Source organism: Loxodonta africana, chromosome 11 (assembly GCF_030014295.1).
Source record: "Loxodonta africana isolate mLoxAfr1 chromosome 11, mLoxAfr1.hap2, whole genome shotgun sequence".
NCBI lineage: Eukaryota > Metazoa > Chordata > Mammalia > Proboscidea > Elephantidae > Loxodonta > Loxodonta africana.
The window spans coordinates 89,785,570-89,800,793 of NC_087352.1; the positions used below are offsets into that span (position 1 = coordinate 89,785,570).

The 15,224-nt window shown below is 45.1% G+C and overlaps 1 protein-coding gene across 1 annotated transcript in view; it reads right to left on the reverse strand.

The window, feature by feature from the left end:
• Positions 1 to 14,376, reverse strand: part of COLEC12 (collectin subfamily member 12) — a 231,332-nt gene extending 216,956 nt beyond the window's left edge. The window contains exon 1 of the mRNA XM_064294666.1: positions 14,257 to 14,376. Coding sequence (XP_064150736.1) covers positions 14,257 to 14,263 — 7 coding nt within the window. The 5' untranslated portion in view covers positions 14,264 to 14,376. The remainder of the gene's footprint in view (positions 1 to 14,256) is intronic.
• Between the last annotated feature and the right edge of the window lie 848 nt (positions 14,377 to 15,224).

The following is a 15,224-nucleotide window of genomic DNA, read 5'->3' on the forward strand; positions in this document are numbered from 1 at the left end:
CTCTCTCCTACTAGCTTACAAATGCCTTAAGGAATGTGATTAAACCTTTATCTTTTTGAATACAGCAGATAAAAGATAAAAGCACTAATACTGAGTCAGTATGTACTGAATGCCAAGTACTTTACATTCATTGTGTTCTCTGTTTTACAGATGAGAAAACAGGTTCAGAGAAGTTACATAATTTGACCCAAGGACTCAGAGCTTGTGACTGACCAGACCAAGACTAAGACGATCCCCAAGTTTCACACTTCCTTAGTCATCTAGTGCTGCTGTAACAGAAATACCACAAGTGGATGGATTTAACAAAGAGAAGTTTATTCCCTCACAATCAAGTGGACTACAAGTCCAAATTCAGGGCTTCAGCTCCAGGGGAGGCTTTCTTCTCTCTGATGACTCTGGACGAAGGGCCTTGTCATCAGTTTTCCCTTGGTCTGGGAGCATCTCAGAGCAGGAAGCTCAGGTCCAAAGAAAGCGCTCTGCTCCTGGCACTGCTTTTTTGGTGGTATGAGGTCCCCATGTCGCTCTGCTTGTTTCTCTCTTTTATATCTCAAAACAGACTGGCTTAAGACGCTACGTAATCTTGTAGAGCTCATCAAGATAATTGCCGCTAATCTATCTTATTACATCATGGTGATGGGAGTTACAGAATATAGGAAAATCACATCAGAAGATAAAACAGTAGACAATTGTACAATCATACAAGGGGATCATGACCTAGCCGAGTTGACAGATATTTTGGGGGGACACAATTCAAACTATGACACCAACAAATGCCACAACGGACAACAGAACAAACGCAGGCATTTTTAGGAGCCAGGCTGCCGAACTGTGAACAGGCTGAATTTTGGCTTCTCTTCAGAGCTGGGGTATATTTGTGTGTATCCATCAGCTACTCTATACTGCTCATCCAGATGCATTCCCAGCTCTTGGCCAGCAGTTGCTGTTAGAACTAACCAGCACAGTCCCGTCACTTGTTAAGGTGTTTTACTGATTCGGAACCAGCTGCTGAACAGCCTCTGCTCCAAACGTTCCCACAAGCTGTCCCCAGGGGCCTCTCCCACCACTACTTACCTATGGTAGCAGGCCTGGGTGCCAGGAGTGCCAAATGCCCCGTCCTGTGTGGACCCCTGAGTCTATGGCCATCCCCCACTGGCCAGTACTCCATGAGTCTCTTTCATTTGGTCGTCTGGGAACGGTAGCCTCCACAGTATGTCACCTGGGTTGCTAAATGTTTTAATTATCCCTCTGGTTGTTGCTGTGAATTCTAAGGATGGATGTCCTGGACGACTTCTCTCCCAAGGCCAGAGGTTGGTGGAATGGTGAAGCTTGGTTCTGAATTAGGAGACCTGGGTTTGAAGACCGGCTCTACCTTGTACTGGCAATATAAGCTTGCTATAAAATGGGACCACTAAGTCTTATCTCAAACATTGTTGGGATGAAAAAAAGTGAATAAATGGAACACACCCAACACATTCTGAGAGCCAAATAATACGAGCTTCTTTGAAGTAAAGGGGGCAGAGGCACAATAACAGCTACTATGCTGTAAGGTCCAAACTAAATGTCCCAGGGCTTAAGTGTTCATGAAATACAGGAGGCTTTAGGCTTGGGTAAGAACTTTGTTAACATACAGTTTCAGGAGACACACAGCTCCAGTCAGAAGCGAGCATTTGGGAGAGGGGAACAGCACAGAAGTTTGATTAGCAAAAAGTTGGTTCAATTTCAGCTTCAGCAAATGCACACTGAAGTATCTATTTGATATTTTTGCCTATAAAAAAATGAAGAAAGACACTCTTTAACCTTGATTTAACCCTAAGAGTAATATCAGTAGTATCTGCCCTGGTTTTATAGCTATAAAATACAAAACCTTATGTGGTTCCTTCTGTAGTCCCTCCCCCCGGCCCCCGGCCCCCGTTGGCATTTCTAGACCATAGTTATTAAGTATTCTGCAAGTGAATGAGCTCGGTGCAGTGTAATAAATATCTGAGGTTCAGGATATTTTCAATACGGTAACTAATCTGACTTCCAGTCAACTTCTCCAGGTCATTCCCTTCCAAACGATGAAGGAATCTGTAGCAATTTAAATGCTTGTAGATCATTCAAAAGTATTACAGGAGCCTTGTTGAGATTACTCAAGTGCTTTTTGAATTTTAGGTTTTGCAAGAATAGGATCACTTTTCGATTCACTGTTAAAGTTTTTTTTTTTTAAGTCAAAATTACAAAGACACAAATGACTCCAATTTCTGGCACAACTTGTAATTCTAAGCTTGTAAAACAGCAGACACTTCTTAGGATAAAAAGAGAGAAAATATCTTGTTCCTTCCTTTATAGTCCAACAAAATTAAGGGGAATTTTTGTTACTTTCACCCCCGCCTTGGTAGTCAGGGCTAAACCAGATTTCCCCCAGCAGACACCAACCTCAGCAACTTAAAAAGTAAGCCACAAATATGACACTCAAAACCTAGACAACACGTTCACCATTCACAGGTGAACACACAGGTGGTGAGGTGCTTCCCCTTCTCTTAGGCGTGGAAGCAGTTCTCATCCAGCCATGTTAATAAGGGTGGGGACCTGAATCTCTGCTTCAGATTTTATAAGGACCCTGGAAAGACCTCAAATACAGGGGTCATTCAGGGAGGAAAACCAGTGCCACCCATTTCTCTGTGGGTACAAATGCTAGGGCAAAAAATAAGTGGCCTCTGGTCAACAAATCAAACTGATAAATCTGTTTTGTTCTGAAATCACGTAACACTACATTTTCAAAAAACTAAACGCACTGCTTCAAGTCAGTCTCGACTCATAGCAACCCTATAGGACAGAGTAGAACCGCCCCATAGGGTTTCCAACGCTGCCATCTTTACAAAAGCAGATCGCCACATCTTTCTCCCATGGAGCAGCTGGTGGGTCTGAACCCCTGACCTTTTCGGTTAGCAGCCTGGCACTTAACCACTGCATCAGGGCTCCTTAATATTACATTTATATTATTTAAATAATTATGCCAAAAGCAATATACTATAATTAATTACACAAGATGGACCAAAATTGAGCTTAAGAAGCAAAGTTCAAGAAAATGTTGGTCTCTTTTCACCTCCCACACCGAAATGTCACACTCAAAGGTTTCAGGTTAGCCCTGATGCACCATTCACCTCTCTTTCAAAACATTATTCAGGGACAGTGTTAGGAGCCCTAATACATGGCATAAACATTATACAAAACATTACTAACAATGCAGAAGAAAAACTAGATAACTGGGAGCTCCTAAAAATCAAACACCTATGCTTATCCAAGACTTCACCAAAAGAGCAAAAAGATTACCTACAGACTGGGAAAATTTTCTGGCTATGACATTTCCGATCAGTACCTGATCTCTAAAATCTACATGTTACTGCAAAAACTCAACTGCAAAAAGACAAAAAACCCAATTAAAAAATGGGCAAAAGATATGAACAGACATTTCACTAAAGAAGACATTCAGGTAGCTAACAGATACATGAGGAAATGCTCACGATCATTAGTCATTATAGAAATGCAAATCAAAACTGCAATGAGATTTCATCTCACTCCAGCAAGGTTGGTATTAATCCAAAAAACACAAAACAATAAATGTTGGAGAGGCTGTGGAGAGACTGGAACACTTCTACACTGCTGGTGGGAATGTCAAATGGTACAACCACTTTGGAAATCAATTTGGCACTTCCTTAAGAAGCTAAAAATAGAACTACCATATGATCCAGCAATCCCGCTCCTTGGAATATATCCTAGAGAAATATATCCTACAGGAATCTGGAAGGCATTATGCTGAGTGATTAGTCAGATGCAAAAGGACAAATACTGTACGAGACCACTATTAAAAGAACTTGAGAAATAGTTTAAACAGAGAAGAAAATATTCTTTGATGGTTACGAGATGGGGAGGGAGGGAGGGTGGGAGAGAGGTATTCACTAATTAGATAGTAGATAAGAACTACCTTAGGTGAAGGGAAAGATGACACGCAACACAGGCGAGATCAGCACACCTGGACTAAACCAAAAGTAAAGAAGTTTCCTGAAAAAAATGAATGCTTAGAAGCCCAGCATAGCAGGGGCAGGGGTTTGGGGACCATGGTTTCAGGGGACATCTAAGTCAATGGGCATGATAAAATCTATTAAGAAAACATTCGGCATCCCACCTTGGAGAGAGGCGTCTGAGGTTTTAAACGTTAGCAAGCGGCCATCTAAGATGCATTAATTGGTCTTAACCCACCTGGATCAAAGGAGAATGAAGAACACCAAGGACACAAGGTAATTACGAGCCCAAGAGACAGAAAGGGCCACATAAATCAGAGACTACGCTCAGCCTGAGACTGGAAGAACTAGATGGTGCCCGGCTACAACCAATGACTGCCCTAACAGGGAACACAACAGAGAACCCCTGAGGGAGCAGGAGAGCAGTGGGATGCAGACCCCAAATTCTCATAAAAAGACCAGACTTAATGGTCTGACTGAGACTAGAAGAACCCCGGTGGTCAAGGTCCCCAGACCTTCTGTTGGCCCAGGACAGGAACCCAAAAGCCAACTCTTCAGATAGGGATTGGACTGGACAATGGGGTGGAGAGGGATGCTGGTGAGGAGTGAGCTTTCTGGATCAGGTGGACACTTCAGGCTATGCTGGCTTCTCCTCCCTAGAGGGGAGATAAGAGGGTAGAGGGGGTTAGAAGCTGGTGAAATGGACAAGAAAAGAGAGAGTGGAGGGAGAGAGCAGGCTGTCTCATTAGGGGAGAGCAATTGGGAGTATGTAGCAAGGTGTATATAAGTTTTTGTGTGAGAGACTGACTTGATTTGTAAACTTTCACTTAAAGCACAATAAAAATTTAAAAACAAACCATTATTTACTTTTACCCTATCAGAGTAATTTGAAATATGAAATATAAATCAAGATAATGAATCAATGTCTTTCAGAAGCAACTCAAATCTCTCCTCCGAATGAAAATATCCATCTCCAGCCCAGCTTGCCTTCTCTGCTGTCTTCCAGCAGCATTTATCTAAGTAAGGCACTTTTCACCTTCTATCTTGGATTTTGGAGCCCTGGTGGCACAGTAGTTAAGAGCTCGGCTGCTAATCAAAAGGTTGGCAGTTTGGATCTACCAGCCGGCCCCAGGAAACTCTGTGGGGCAGTTCCACTCTGTCCTATGAGTTGGAATGGGCTCAACGGCCACGGGTTTGGTTTTGGATCTTTGATTCCAGTTGTGCACAAGTCTTTTCTACCAGACTGCAAGCTTCTGGAGGGCAGAAGCTATCTTTTATTCAATGTTCCTAAAGTGTCGTGCCCACAGAAAGTACACACAGGTAATCCCTGACTTACACCATATTCGAGTTACGACAAACCACACTTATAAACTTTTGTATATCTTACTGCTAGTAATATATACTACATACAATGTTGCAGTGCATCATTTGCTGATGTTACCATTCTCAGATGTTCACTCAATTATGTCACTGTAATGATTTATTAAAAAAAAAAAAAAAAACTGCCATCAAGTGGATTTTGACTCATAGCAACCCCAAAGGGGGCTTCCAAGGAGCGCCTGGTGCCTTCGAACTGTTCACCTTTTGGTTAGGAGCCATAGCTCTTAAGCACTATGCCACCATTTATAAAGAAACTGATAATAAAAGGCAATAATAATGAAAATGAGGTGTTCTATTTACATCAGAACTGACCTACGATGGAGCCATTGGAATGGAACCCCGCTGTAAACTGGGGACTACCTGTACTAAATATTTGTTTAAAGAATGAATGAAAGTTAGAACTTGGTGGCCCAATTGTAAATAAATAAAACAAAAATATAATAATAGCTGAATGGGAAACTAACACTAGCAAATGAAATAGACATTATGTCATACAGTTAAGAAATAGATGTTTTAAGCCTCCATCCAGTTGTCCTCTGACTCATGACGATCTCACATACAACACAACGAAATGCTGTCTGGTCTTAAGTCATCCCCATGACCAGTCACAGATTGGACTGTTGTGATCTACAGGGTTTTCACTGGCTGCTATTTGAAAGTAGATCAACACACCTTTCTTCCTAGTCCATCTTAGTCTGGAAGGTCTGCTGAAACCTGTTCTGCATCATAGCAACACGCAAGCCTCCACTGACGGATGAGTGACGGCTGTGCGTGGGGTGTACTGGCCAGGAATCAAACCTGGGTCTCCTGCATGGAAGGCGAGAATTCTACCACTGAACCATCACTGGCTCCTAAGAGATATATACATACATATATTCAAAACATCTGTCCATAGTATTTATTTAGAGGCAAATTTGTTTTATGTTTTGCTTCCTTGATGTCATATCCTTACTGGATGGAACCAGACACTGAATCTGAGACACAAATCCTTAAAAAATATTCTGTAATTGTCACCTGAATAAGAATAGTGCTCCTGGAAAATGAATGCTCTTAGGTATATTAAATGTATTTACATACATTTAACAATTCTCTTCCACTATTGTAACAAATCAAAATGATGTATTAAATTGGGCAAATCTGCTGCAAAAGACCTCTTTAAAGTGTTAAAAAGCAAAGATGTCACTTTGAGGATTAACGTGCACCCCACCCAAGCCATGGTATTTTCAACTGCCTCTTATGCACATGAAAGCTAGACAATGAATAAAGAAGACAGAAGATGAATTGATGCCTGTCATGGATTGAATTATGTCCCCCCAAAAATGTGTATATCAACTTAATTATGCCATGATTCCCAGTATTGTGTGGCTGTCCTCCATTTTAAGATTGTCATTTTATGTAAAGAGGATTAGGGTGGGATTGCAACACCACCCTAACTCAGGTCACCTCCCTGACCCAAGGTAAAGGGAGTTTCCCTGGGGTGGCCTGTACCATCTTTTCTCTCTCAAGAGATAAAAAGGAAAGGGAAGCAGGTCGCGAGTTGGGGACCTCATACCACCAAGAAAACAGCACCAGGAGCAGAGCACATCTTTTGGACATGCGGTCCCTGCGCCTGAGAAGCTCTCTGATCGTGGGAAGACTGATGACAAGGAACCTTCCTCCAGAGCCAACAGAGAGAGAAAGCCTTCCCCTGGAGCCGATGCCCTGAATTTGGACTTTTAGCCTACTCTTCTGTGAGGAAATACATTTCTTTTTGTTAAAGCCATCCACTTGTGGTAGTTCTGTTATGACAGCACTAGATGACTAAGACTATGCCTTTGAATTATGGTGTTGGCCAAACATATTGAATATACCGTGGATTGCCAGAAGAACGAACATGTCTGTCTTGGAAGAAGTAAACCCAGAATATTCCTTAGAAGCGAGGATGGCGAGGCTTCAGCTCATGTACTTTAGACATGTTATCGGGAGGGACCAGTCCCTGGAGAAGGACATCATGCTTGGTAAAGTTGAGGGCCAGTGAAAAAGAGCAAGGCCCTCAACGAGATGGACTGACACAGTGGCTGCAACAATGGGCTCAAGCATCGCAACGACTGTGAGGATGGCACAGGATGGGGCAGTGTTTCCTTCTGTCATACACAGGGTCACTATGAGTTGGAGTCAACTCAACAACAACTGGTTAAGGTAGTTAAGACCCAAAGAAATGAAGCTACTTCTGCAGAGCCAATGACAAGTTAGTATGTCACTCAGACGGTCAAATGTCCAAGCCCCTGGGCTAGTGAATATTACTTCATGGGATACAGAGTTACAATGTCAAGCCATGCAGTAAGGACTAAGGAGTCATGTTTAAAAATCTAAGTCAAATAAACGTATTTAATTTTAACTCTTCTTCTATGTTGAAGAACACATTTAAAATTATTTTAAAGAGAATTAAATGAATTTTCACGAAAAATTCAGGAGTTAAGAGAGTCCGTAGGGTCTCCCTGGAATCTTAATTTGAGATTACTAATTTCTGCTTATATTGGTTTTCACTGCTGTATAATTACAAAGGTCCCTTCAGCAATCAGCAGGGCTTTTTCAAGGTACTGGGTTGGTTTTGGCTTTTCAAATATCACTGACTTAAACAGAAATCAAATCACTGCTTGCCTGAAAAATTACCCCCCTCAAGCTTTGGATGGTTGGTGTGGTTAGAAACACTGTCGTCAGCATTAAAGGATGAAATGCTTCCTGTGCAGAATGTCTATACCCCCCCTCCCCGTCCCTTGTTGTTTAAATGTTTATTATTCTCTGTACTGATCACCCACTGGTAGTTACAGTCTGTCCCTGACAATGGCACTTCAGACAATGTTTAATTATCTCATGGGAAACCTGTCAGCAGCAAGACTTGTGCAGGGGCTGTTTCCAGAGCAGATGGCTACAGTGGGCCATCCATTCATCCCATCAGCCATAAGCAAAGCCTCTCAGAAGATAAACGCTACAGAGGGTAGTCACCCTGGAATCTGCTTCATCTTTGCATAAGCTCCAGTCTAGAGTCTCCTCTGAAGTTCCTGGGTGGTACAAACAGTTTGCACTTGACTACTAACCTAAAGGTTGGCAGTTTGAACCCACCCAGAAGTGCCATGGAAGAAAGGTCTGGCAATCTGCTTCCATAAAGATTACAGTAAAAAAAATTCTATGGAGCAGTTTTTCTCTATAACACATGGGGTCACAACAAGTCAGAATGGACTTGATAGCAACAGGTTTGGTTTTTTTGTTTTAGATTCTCCTCCAATGGCTGTCAGAAAAACTCATCAATGTCTTCTGGCCTTTGAAGTGAGGTTATTATGGGTATAAGGTTCAGAGGGCAGGGTCCTATCTACCTTGCTCACTCAGTATCTAGCAGAGTGCGGCCTACAGTAGGTACGTAACAAAGATCTGTTGACTGATTGAATTATTAAAGTATGGCTACAAGGTAGCACAGGCTAGAGGTTTAACATGTGGAATCTATAGTCAGACAGTCTGAGTTCGAATAGTGATTCTCCTAGTGACTAGCTGGGTGCCCTCAGACAAGTAACTCAACCTCTCTAAGTTTTTCTACCTGTAAAGTGGAAGAAATGCACATGCCTGGCATGACAGGTGCTCAATAAATGTTAAAACAACAACAAAAAAAATTGTCATTGAATTGTTTCCAACTTATGGTGACCCCATGTGTTACAGAACAGAACTCCATAGGATCTTCTTGGCTGTAACCTTTACGAAAGCAGGACTTTCTTCCACAGCACCCCTGGTGGATTAAAACTGCCAACCTTTCAGTCAGTAGTCGGGCTGAAACCATCTGCGCTGCTCAGGGACCTTTCGATAAATGTTAGCTATTATTTAACAGAAAAATAATAAGTGGAGGTATTAAGTGTCCCATCAATCACACCTAAGAAGCTATCCGTGAGCACAAGCCATGCCACCCTGTGCCCTGCCTTGTCACCATAGACAGGAAATCCAGAGCTGTGAGAACCTGTGTCTTCCGGAGCTGTAGAAGAACAGAAGCTGGAAAGAGCAGGACCAGCCTGGGGTAGCCCACCTCATGGTAGAGGCAGACTCTTTCCACAGATGATGGCCTCAAAGACCTGGACTGCCTTCTGCCCACCTGGCCAATTCTGATCACCGCACTTTGACTCACCAGCTGAAACTCCGCCATGGGAGGCACTTTGGATATCCACTGCCCAGCATGAAGGCTGGGCTCTGCCACCACTTTGGGCTTCTGGAACTCCCCCACCTTCCTGCCCTCGGGAGAGATGCATGTCAAATGTTCCTCCCTGCGAGACTGCCCACGTGCTGGGTTTACCCCTTCGCAAAGCATAATCTTTTAATCACAAAAGTTAAATGTCTATTTTCTCATTTGAAACCTAATACTTCAAGGGCCATTTAACTTACATTACCAGCAGTTGCATCAGCAGTTCTGAAATAATATTTTAATAAGAATAAGCTTTAATTAGGAAAATCAGATGCCCGTTTATGATAAAATCTGAAAGGTGTCATCTGCCAGCTTTTCCTATTCACATCATTGCAGTGGCAAAAGGGAGCAGGGCGAGAGCAAGGGAACCACCTCAGGAAATGGCAGAGGAGACCGCAGAGAATATCTATACTTAGCAATAATTAAACCTTAGATTAATTTAAGGATGACAAGCATCCCCAAACTAGCGCAAAGTCAAAAATATAATTCGATTGTAAATTTGCCTTTCAGAGGAAGGGCAACCTAATCCCCAAGAAGTGAAGGGAAAGACCCCGGATTCTGTTTCCGCTTCCCCTCAGAAAACATGATTCTCTCTGTGTTGAGTGCCATGAGCCCTTACTCACTTGTTTGCTTATCCTGGTTGAGGACAGGAAATCTTGGAGAGACACTGGGAAAGCAAAGAGACTGTAAGCCCTGAGAAAACATCAGGGCAAGGAGAAGTAACCAGTGTTTACGAGAGCATTTTAAAACTACTATTGCCAAACAGTATTTCAGAAATGTTTATATACAAGAGGACAAAAATATGTAGCTGAACACTATGTTTTGATGACACCAACCTCCTCCGCTGTGTTAAGTTAGACCAGCGGTTTGGACCTCTGTGGTCCTGTGGGGCGGTAGTTGTTGGCAGCAGTCTCTCAGGCAACAAGTGCTGCTGTGCTGAAACTCACGAACATCCCCAACTTTCAGAACCAGGGAATGTGACTTGGTAATGGCATACCCAACTCAGAGGAATCAGATTCCATCACAAAGAATGGGAATATTTACCCAGAAACCGTGAGATTTATGGTGTGTAGTACAGCTTTTTTTTTTTTTTTTTAGTACAGCTAATTGAAAAATGGAATTGGAAATAAAACAAACTTCGTGTTTCAATCAGTTTGGAAGACTTCAAGTATTGAAGCAACCAGCAAGTAATTTTCTTCTGGAAAATACATAATGATGTCATTATTTTGGTACTTGTGGCTCCAGGGATGGAGGAAATAAACAGAGACAGAGGTTTGCTAAATGTAGCAGATAGGTGGCGCTGTGGCTCCTGGTAGATTACGGGGTTATACTCAGAAAGCCTGGGTTGTTACAAAGGCTATGTCCAAGGTTTAGCTATCAGAATTAGCAAGTCAGATAGCTACCTTAAAAAGGCATCTGACACACAAGAGCTAAATTTACTTTGGCAGTCGATATTTATGAACTTCTATAACTTCTAAGGTGTCCACTGATTTTCTACTTGATTGAAAAATGCTTTAGGTTAATACTTTTAAGTATCTGCAAAACTTGTCATTAATTTCTATCATTTAGAAAAATCAAATTCTAATAAAATGTTGGCTTTCTGAAGTATAGTGAGTTAACGACTACACAAAGTAATTATGAGCTCAGGGAAAGCCTAACGCAGTTTACTTTTGGGGTTACCTACGGCAAAATCGCCACTTGCTGCGGACAGCTTTCCTTTCATCTAGGAACGCACCTTGTGCTTGGCTTCAGAAGTCTTGTGTCCAGTTACCTGACTTCACTCCTTCCTGGCTGCTGCACCAATTGCAGGTTACCCAGCTACTTAAGTTGCCTGAGATTCACCTTTCTTCTAAGCTGCACCAGAGGTAATCTATCATGTGTCCAAAGCGGTTCCAAGCAACACAGGGAAACTGGCTAAGCTTGTCTTTAGAAGCCTACCTACCATCATCCTAGTTGTCAGTTCCTATTTCTTCTAGACTGAGTTTCCACGTCTACAATATTGTTAGTTGCCATCATGTCGATTCTTACTCATGGTGATCCCACATGTGCAGAGCATAACTGTTCCACATGGTTTTCAAGGCTATGACCTTTTGGAAGCAGGTGCCAGGCTTGTCTTCCACGGCACGTCTGGGTGGGTTCTATCTGCCAACCTTTTGTCTAGTAGTTGACTGCTTCACTGTTTGGGCCACCCAGGGATGTGGGAGTTAAAACCCCTACCTCACAGGGCTGTTGATAGGCTTCATAGAGTGCTTGCAGAGGGCAGAACACTGGCTGGCACTTGTTAGCTGCCACAGAGTCAGTCCTCGGCTCATGGTGCCCACTTAAAACCCAAACCAGACCCGATTCCAACTCATAACAACCCCACGTGTTAGAAGAGAACTGCTCAGTAGGATTTTCTTGGCTGTAATCTTTAGGAAAGCAGATCGCCAGGCCCTTCTTTGCCAGCCTAAGGTTAGTAGTTGAGCACAAACTACTTTTGCCATGCAGGGACTGGTGACCCAAGGAACTTATTACTGTTTCCTCCCTTCCCCACCTCACCAGCCAGACACATGGGTGCCAATTATGTAGTAACAGTCAGTAAACAATCCTCTTATAGAATATTTTCATTTGGCATAGTGGTTAAGTGCTACAGCTGCTAACCAAAAGGTCAGTAGTTCAAATTCACCAGGAGCTCCTTGGAAACTCGATGGGACTGTTCTACTCTGTCGGACAGGGCTGAGTCGGAATTGACTCCAGGGCAATGAGTTCGTGTTTTTTTTTATTTCAAAGTGACTAGTCCATCCAGGAACTCATCTTTTCCCCCTCATTATCTCTCACTTCTTTACCCCCAGAGGGGCAGAAAGTGGGGCCTTTAGGAGTGTGCAGACTGCTGAGGTCAGCAAGGCGCCTTCTCCAAGGACTGTTTAGCTGGTCCGGAATGCAGTGTGAATCTCAGAAAACTGTGTTTAGAGCTTTTAAGTGTATTTTCTACTGCAGATTTGAGTTAACATTGAAAAATACCCAAGCTGCAATACCAGACATTTACCCATTGAAAAGCACAAGATTTTCAGGGTTTAGAAACCCCAGTGGGAGCTGGTGAAGTGAGTGAGTGGTTTATCTGCCCAAGAGTTCAAAAACTACTAACCAGGCAGTGTTCTGTTGTACACAGGGTCGCTATGAGTCTGAAGCGACTACATGGCACCTAACAACAGCAGCACCAGCTAAGGAATGTGTGTGTTTCTAAAACGTAAATGAGAGAAGAGAAAGGGAGGTGGAGAGAGAAGAAACACACTACAGAAATCCTGGTGGTGTAGTGTTTAAGTGCTACTGCTGCTAACCAAAAACCCCAAAAGACAGGCAGTTCAAATTCTCCAGGCGCTCTTTGGAAACCATCGGGCAGTTCTACACTGTCCTATAGGATCACTATGAATCGGAATCGACTTGAAGGCAGTGGTTTTGGCTTTAGTATGCATTTTGGAATTCTCAGGGCACTTTTCACGGGGAGTTCAGCCCCCTCCCTGTCTGGGGATGGAGACCTAACGCCCTGGGGGTGAGCTAATTGGTGGGATATTATCGCTCCGGGCAGTTCAGAGCGAAGGAAACCTTCCAGAGCCAAAAGTTACTTTCCAATGGCATGATGCTACCCGGTGCCTCCCTCGCAACAGCAGCCCTGGCAGGTCAAAGCGGTCGCAACGCTTAGTCTCCCAACCGCGGTCAGATGGCACTTGGCACCCAGTCCCCTCCTTCGAGCCCGGCCCGCGCAGGTACTGACACCCGTTATCCAAACACAAAATCAGGAACTAGAGTCTTGTGTAAACACCACGCCGGCCCCACCCTTAAACGACTCCCTGAGGAGTTAAAACACTGCTCGGTCGGTAGTTTTAGAGTCTCCCTCTGATGCCTCCGCTGTAGTTATTTAGCTCACATATAAATCAGGATTCTGCTGACAAATCTCCGTATCTCCACGAAACTGAAGGCTGCTCTGCAAAGCCCCTCTCCTTGTGATTTTTTTCTTAAGTGTCATACCTGACACTTTCTTAAACCCGCCTGCAGAGAAAACCGCCGAGGGGACGATTAACGGGATAATGTGTGTCACCCCCTGAACTCACGTGGGCACACCAACCCCCAGCTGGGCACATGGAAGGGATGCAAAACGAGGAGGAGTTATTTTCCAGTCGGTGAATATTTGGGAGGAAGATGCCAAATACACGTCCGAAGCCAGCTGAACTCCGTGGGCACCTAATCATTGCCAGATGTGGAGCGCGCGCCGCGAACATCCCGAGCCTCGGAGAAAACACCGGACGGCGGCACACCGCCTTCTGGGAAGGGGGAACAGCACCGAGGAGAAATGAGAGGGACCGGGTCCGAGTGAGGGGCGCTGGAGGGCGGCGAACCGACCAGGAGCAATTATTATGCCTCCGCTCTCCTCGGCATATTTTTCCAATTAAAAAGTTGGAAGCTGGAATCCGTAAATAACGACTTAAGGATTCAACCTACTTTTCAAACTACACGATGGGGAGGAGAAGACTTGCACATTTAAAAACTCTAACCGCTAGGTCCCCTGCGGTGTCCGACGCCGGAGTCTCGGAGCGCCCCAAGCGTCCACGCAGGAACCCGCGGAGAAAGTTCGCGCGGGTACCGCCCCCGCACATTCCGCGCGACCCGGAGCCCAGCAAAGCCAACTGCGCGTCCTACCTTTCATGGTGACCGACGAGACGCACCACCAGCCAGGGAGCTCGGTGCGAGCGCCGCGCCGCCAAGGAAGTCCGCCCTGAGCAGCCGGTCACTGCACGCCCATGGCAGCCTGGAGCCGTCCCGCCGCCGCTGCCCCGCGCACCCCGCGCTCCGCTCCCGGTGCTCGGCGCTGTGCTGCCGCGGGGCTGCGAGCGCGCCACTCCCCCCGAGCGGGAGGTGCCGCGCCCGCCAGCGCCCCTCCCCCGGCCGCCCGCCCGCCAGCCCGCCCGCCGAGCGCCCACGCCCCCTCCGCGCCCTCCGCCCGCACCCGCCCCGCCCCCCTGCCGCTCGGGCCGCGTCACTTTCTGGCCTCTGCTCTGCTACTCGCTCTCCTCTACCCGCTTCTCTCTTTTTCCTGTTGGACGAGCATCGGAACCCGGTCGGAAGGAGAGCCTCTCCAAGGGCGGTCAAGTTTTCACCCTCGTGGTGCGCGAAAGGTGCAGCTGACCCTAAAGCACGTAGAGAGTGTGGGGCCCGAGAGTTGACCCGCAGTGGCCACGACGGGCCAGGGGGAGGTGGTCCCTTCCCCAAACGACTCTGGGGCACAGAGTGTTAGAGGATTTTAACAGGGGCTAGAAAAAAATTTTTTTTTCTAGAACTTCCTCAAAGCTAAAAGCGAGTTTCCAAGTGCGATTGTGGACGCCCAAAGGAAAGTGGGCAGCTAGGGAGCGCGCTTGCTGTCAACCAGACTCCAAAGTCCCCTTAGACACTCTCCCTGCAGAACTCGAGCAGGATTACAATTCTTGGACCTTTCAGAAAAGAGGGAGGAATAAAAAGACCAAGAAACTTACCACATCCCGTTGGCTGGAAAAACTACCCTTCCACCCACCGCCTCTGAAATGATCAGGTTTGCGCATTTCTTTGTCCCTTCCTGGGTTGACTCCTGTTTCATTATGAAGGGAGGCTGGGCTCTTGAGAGGCTTCATCTC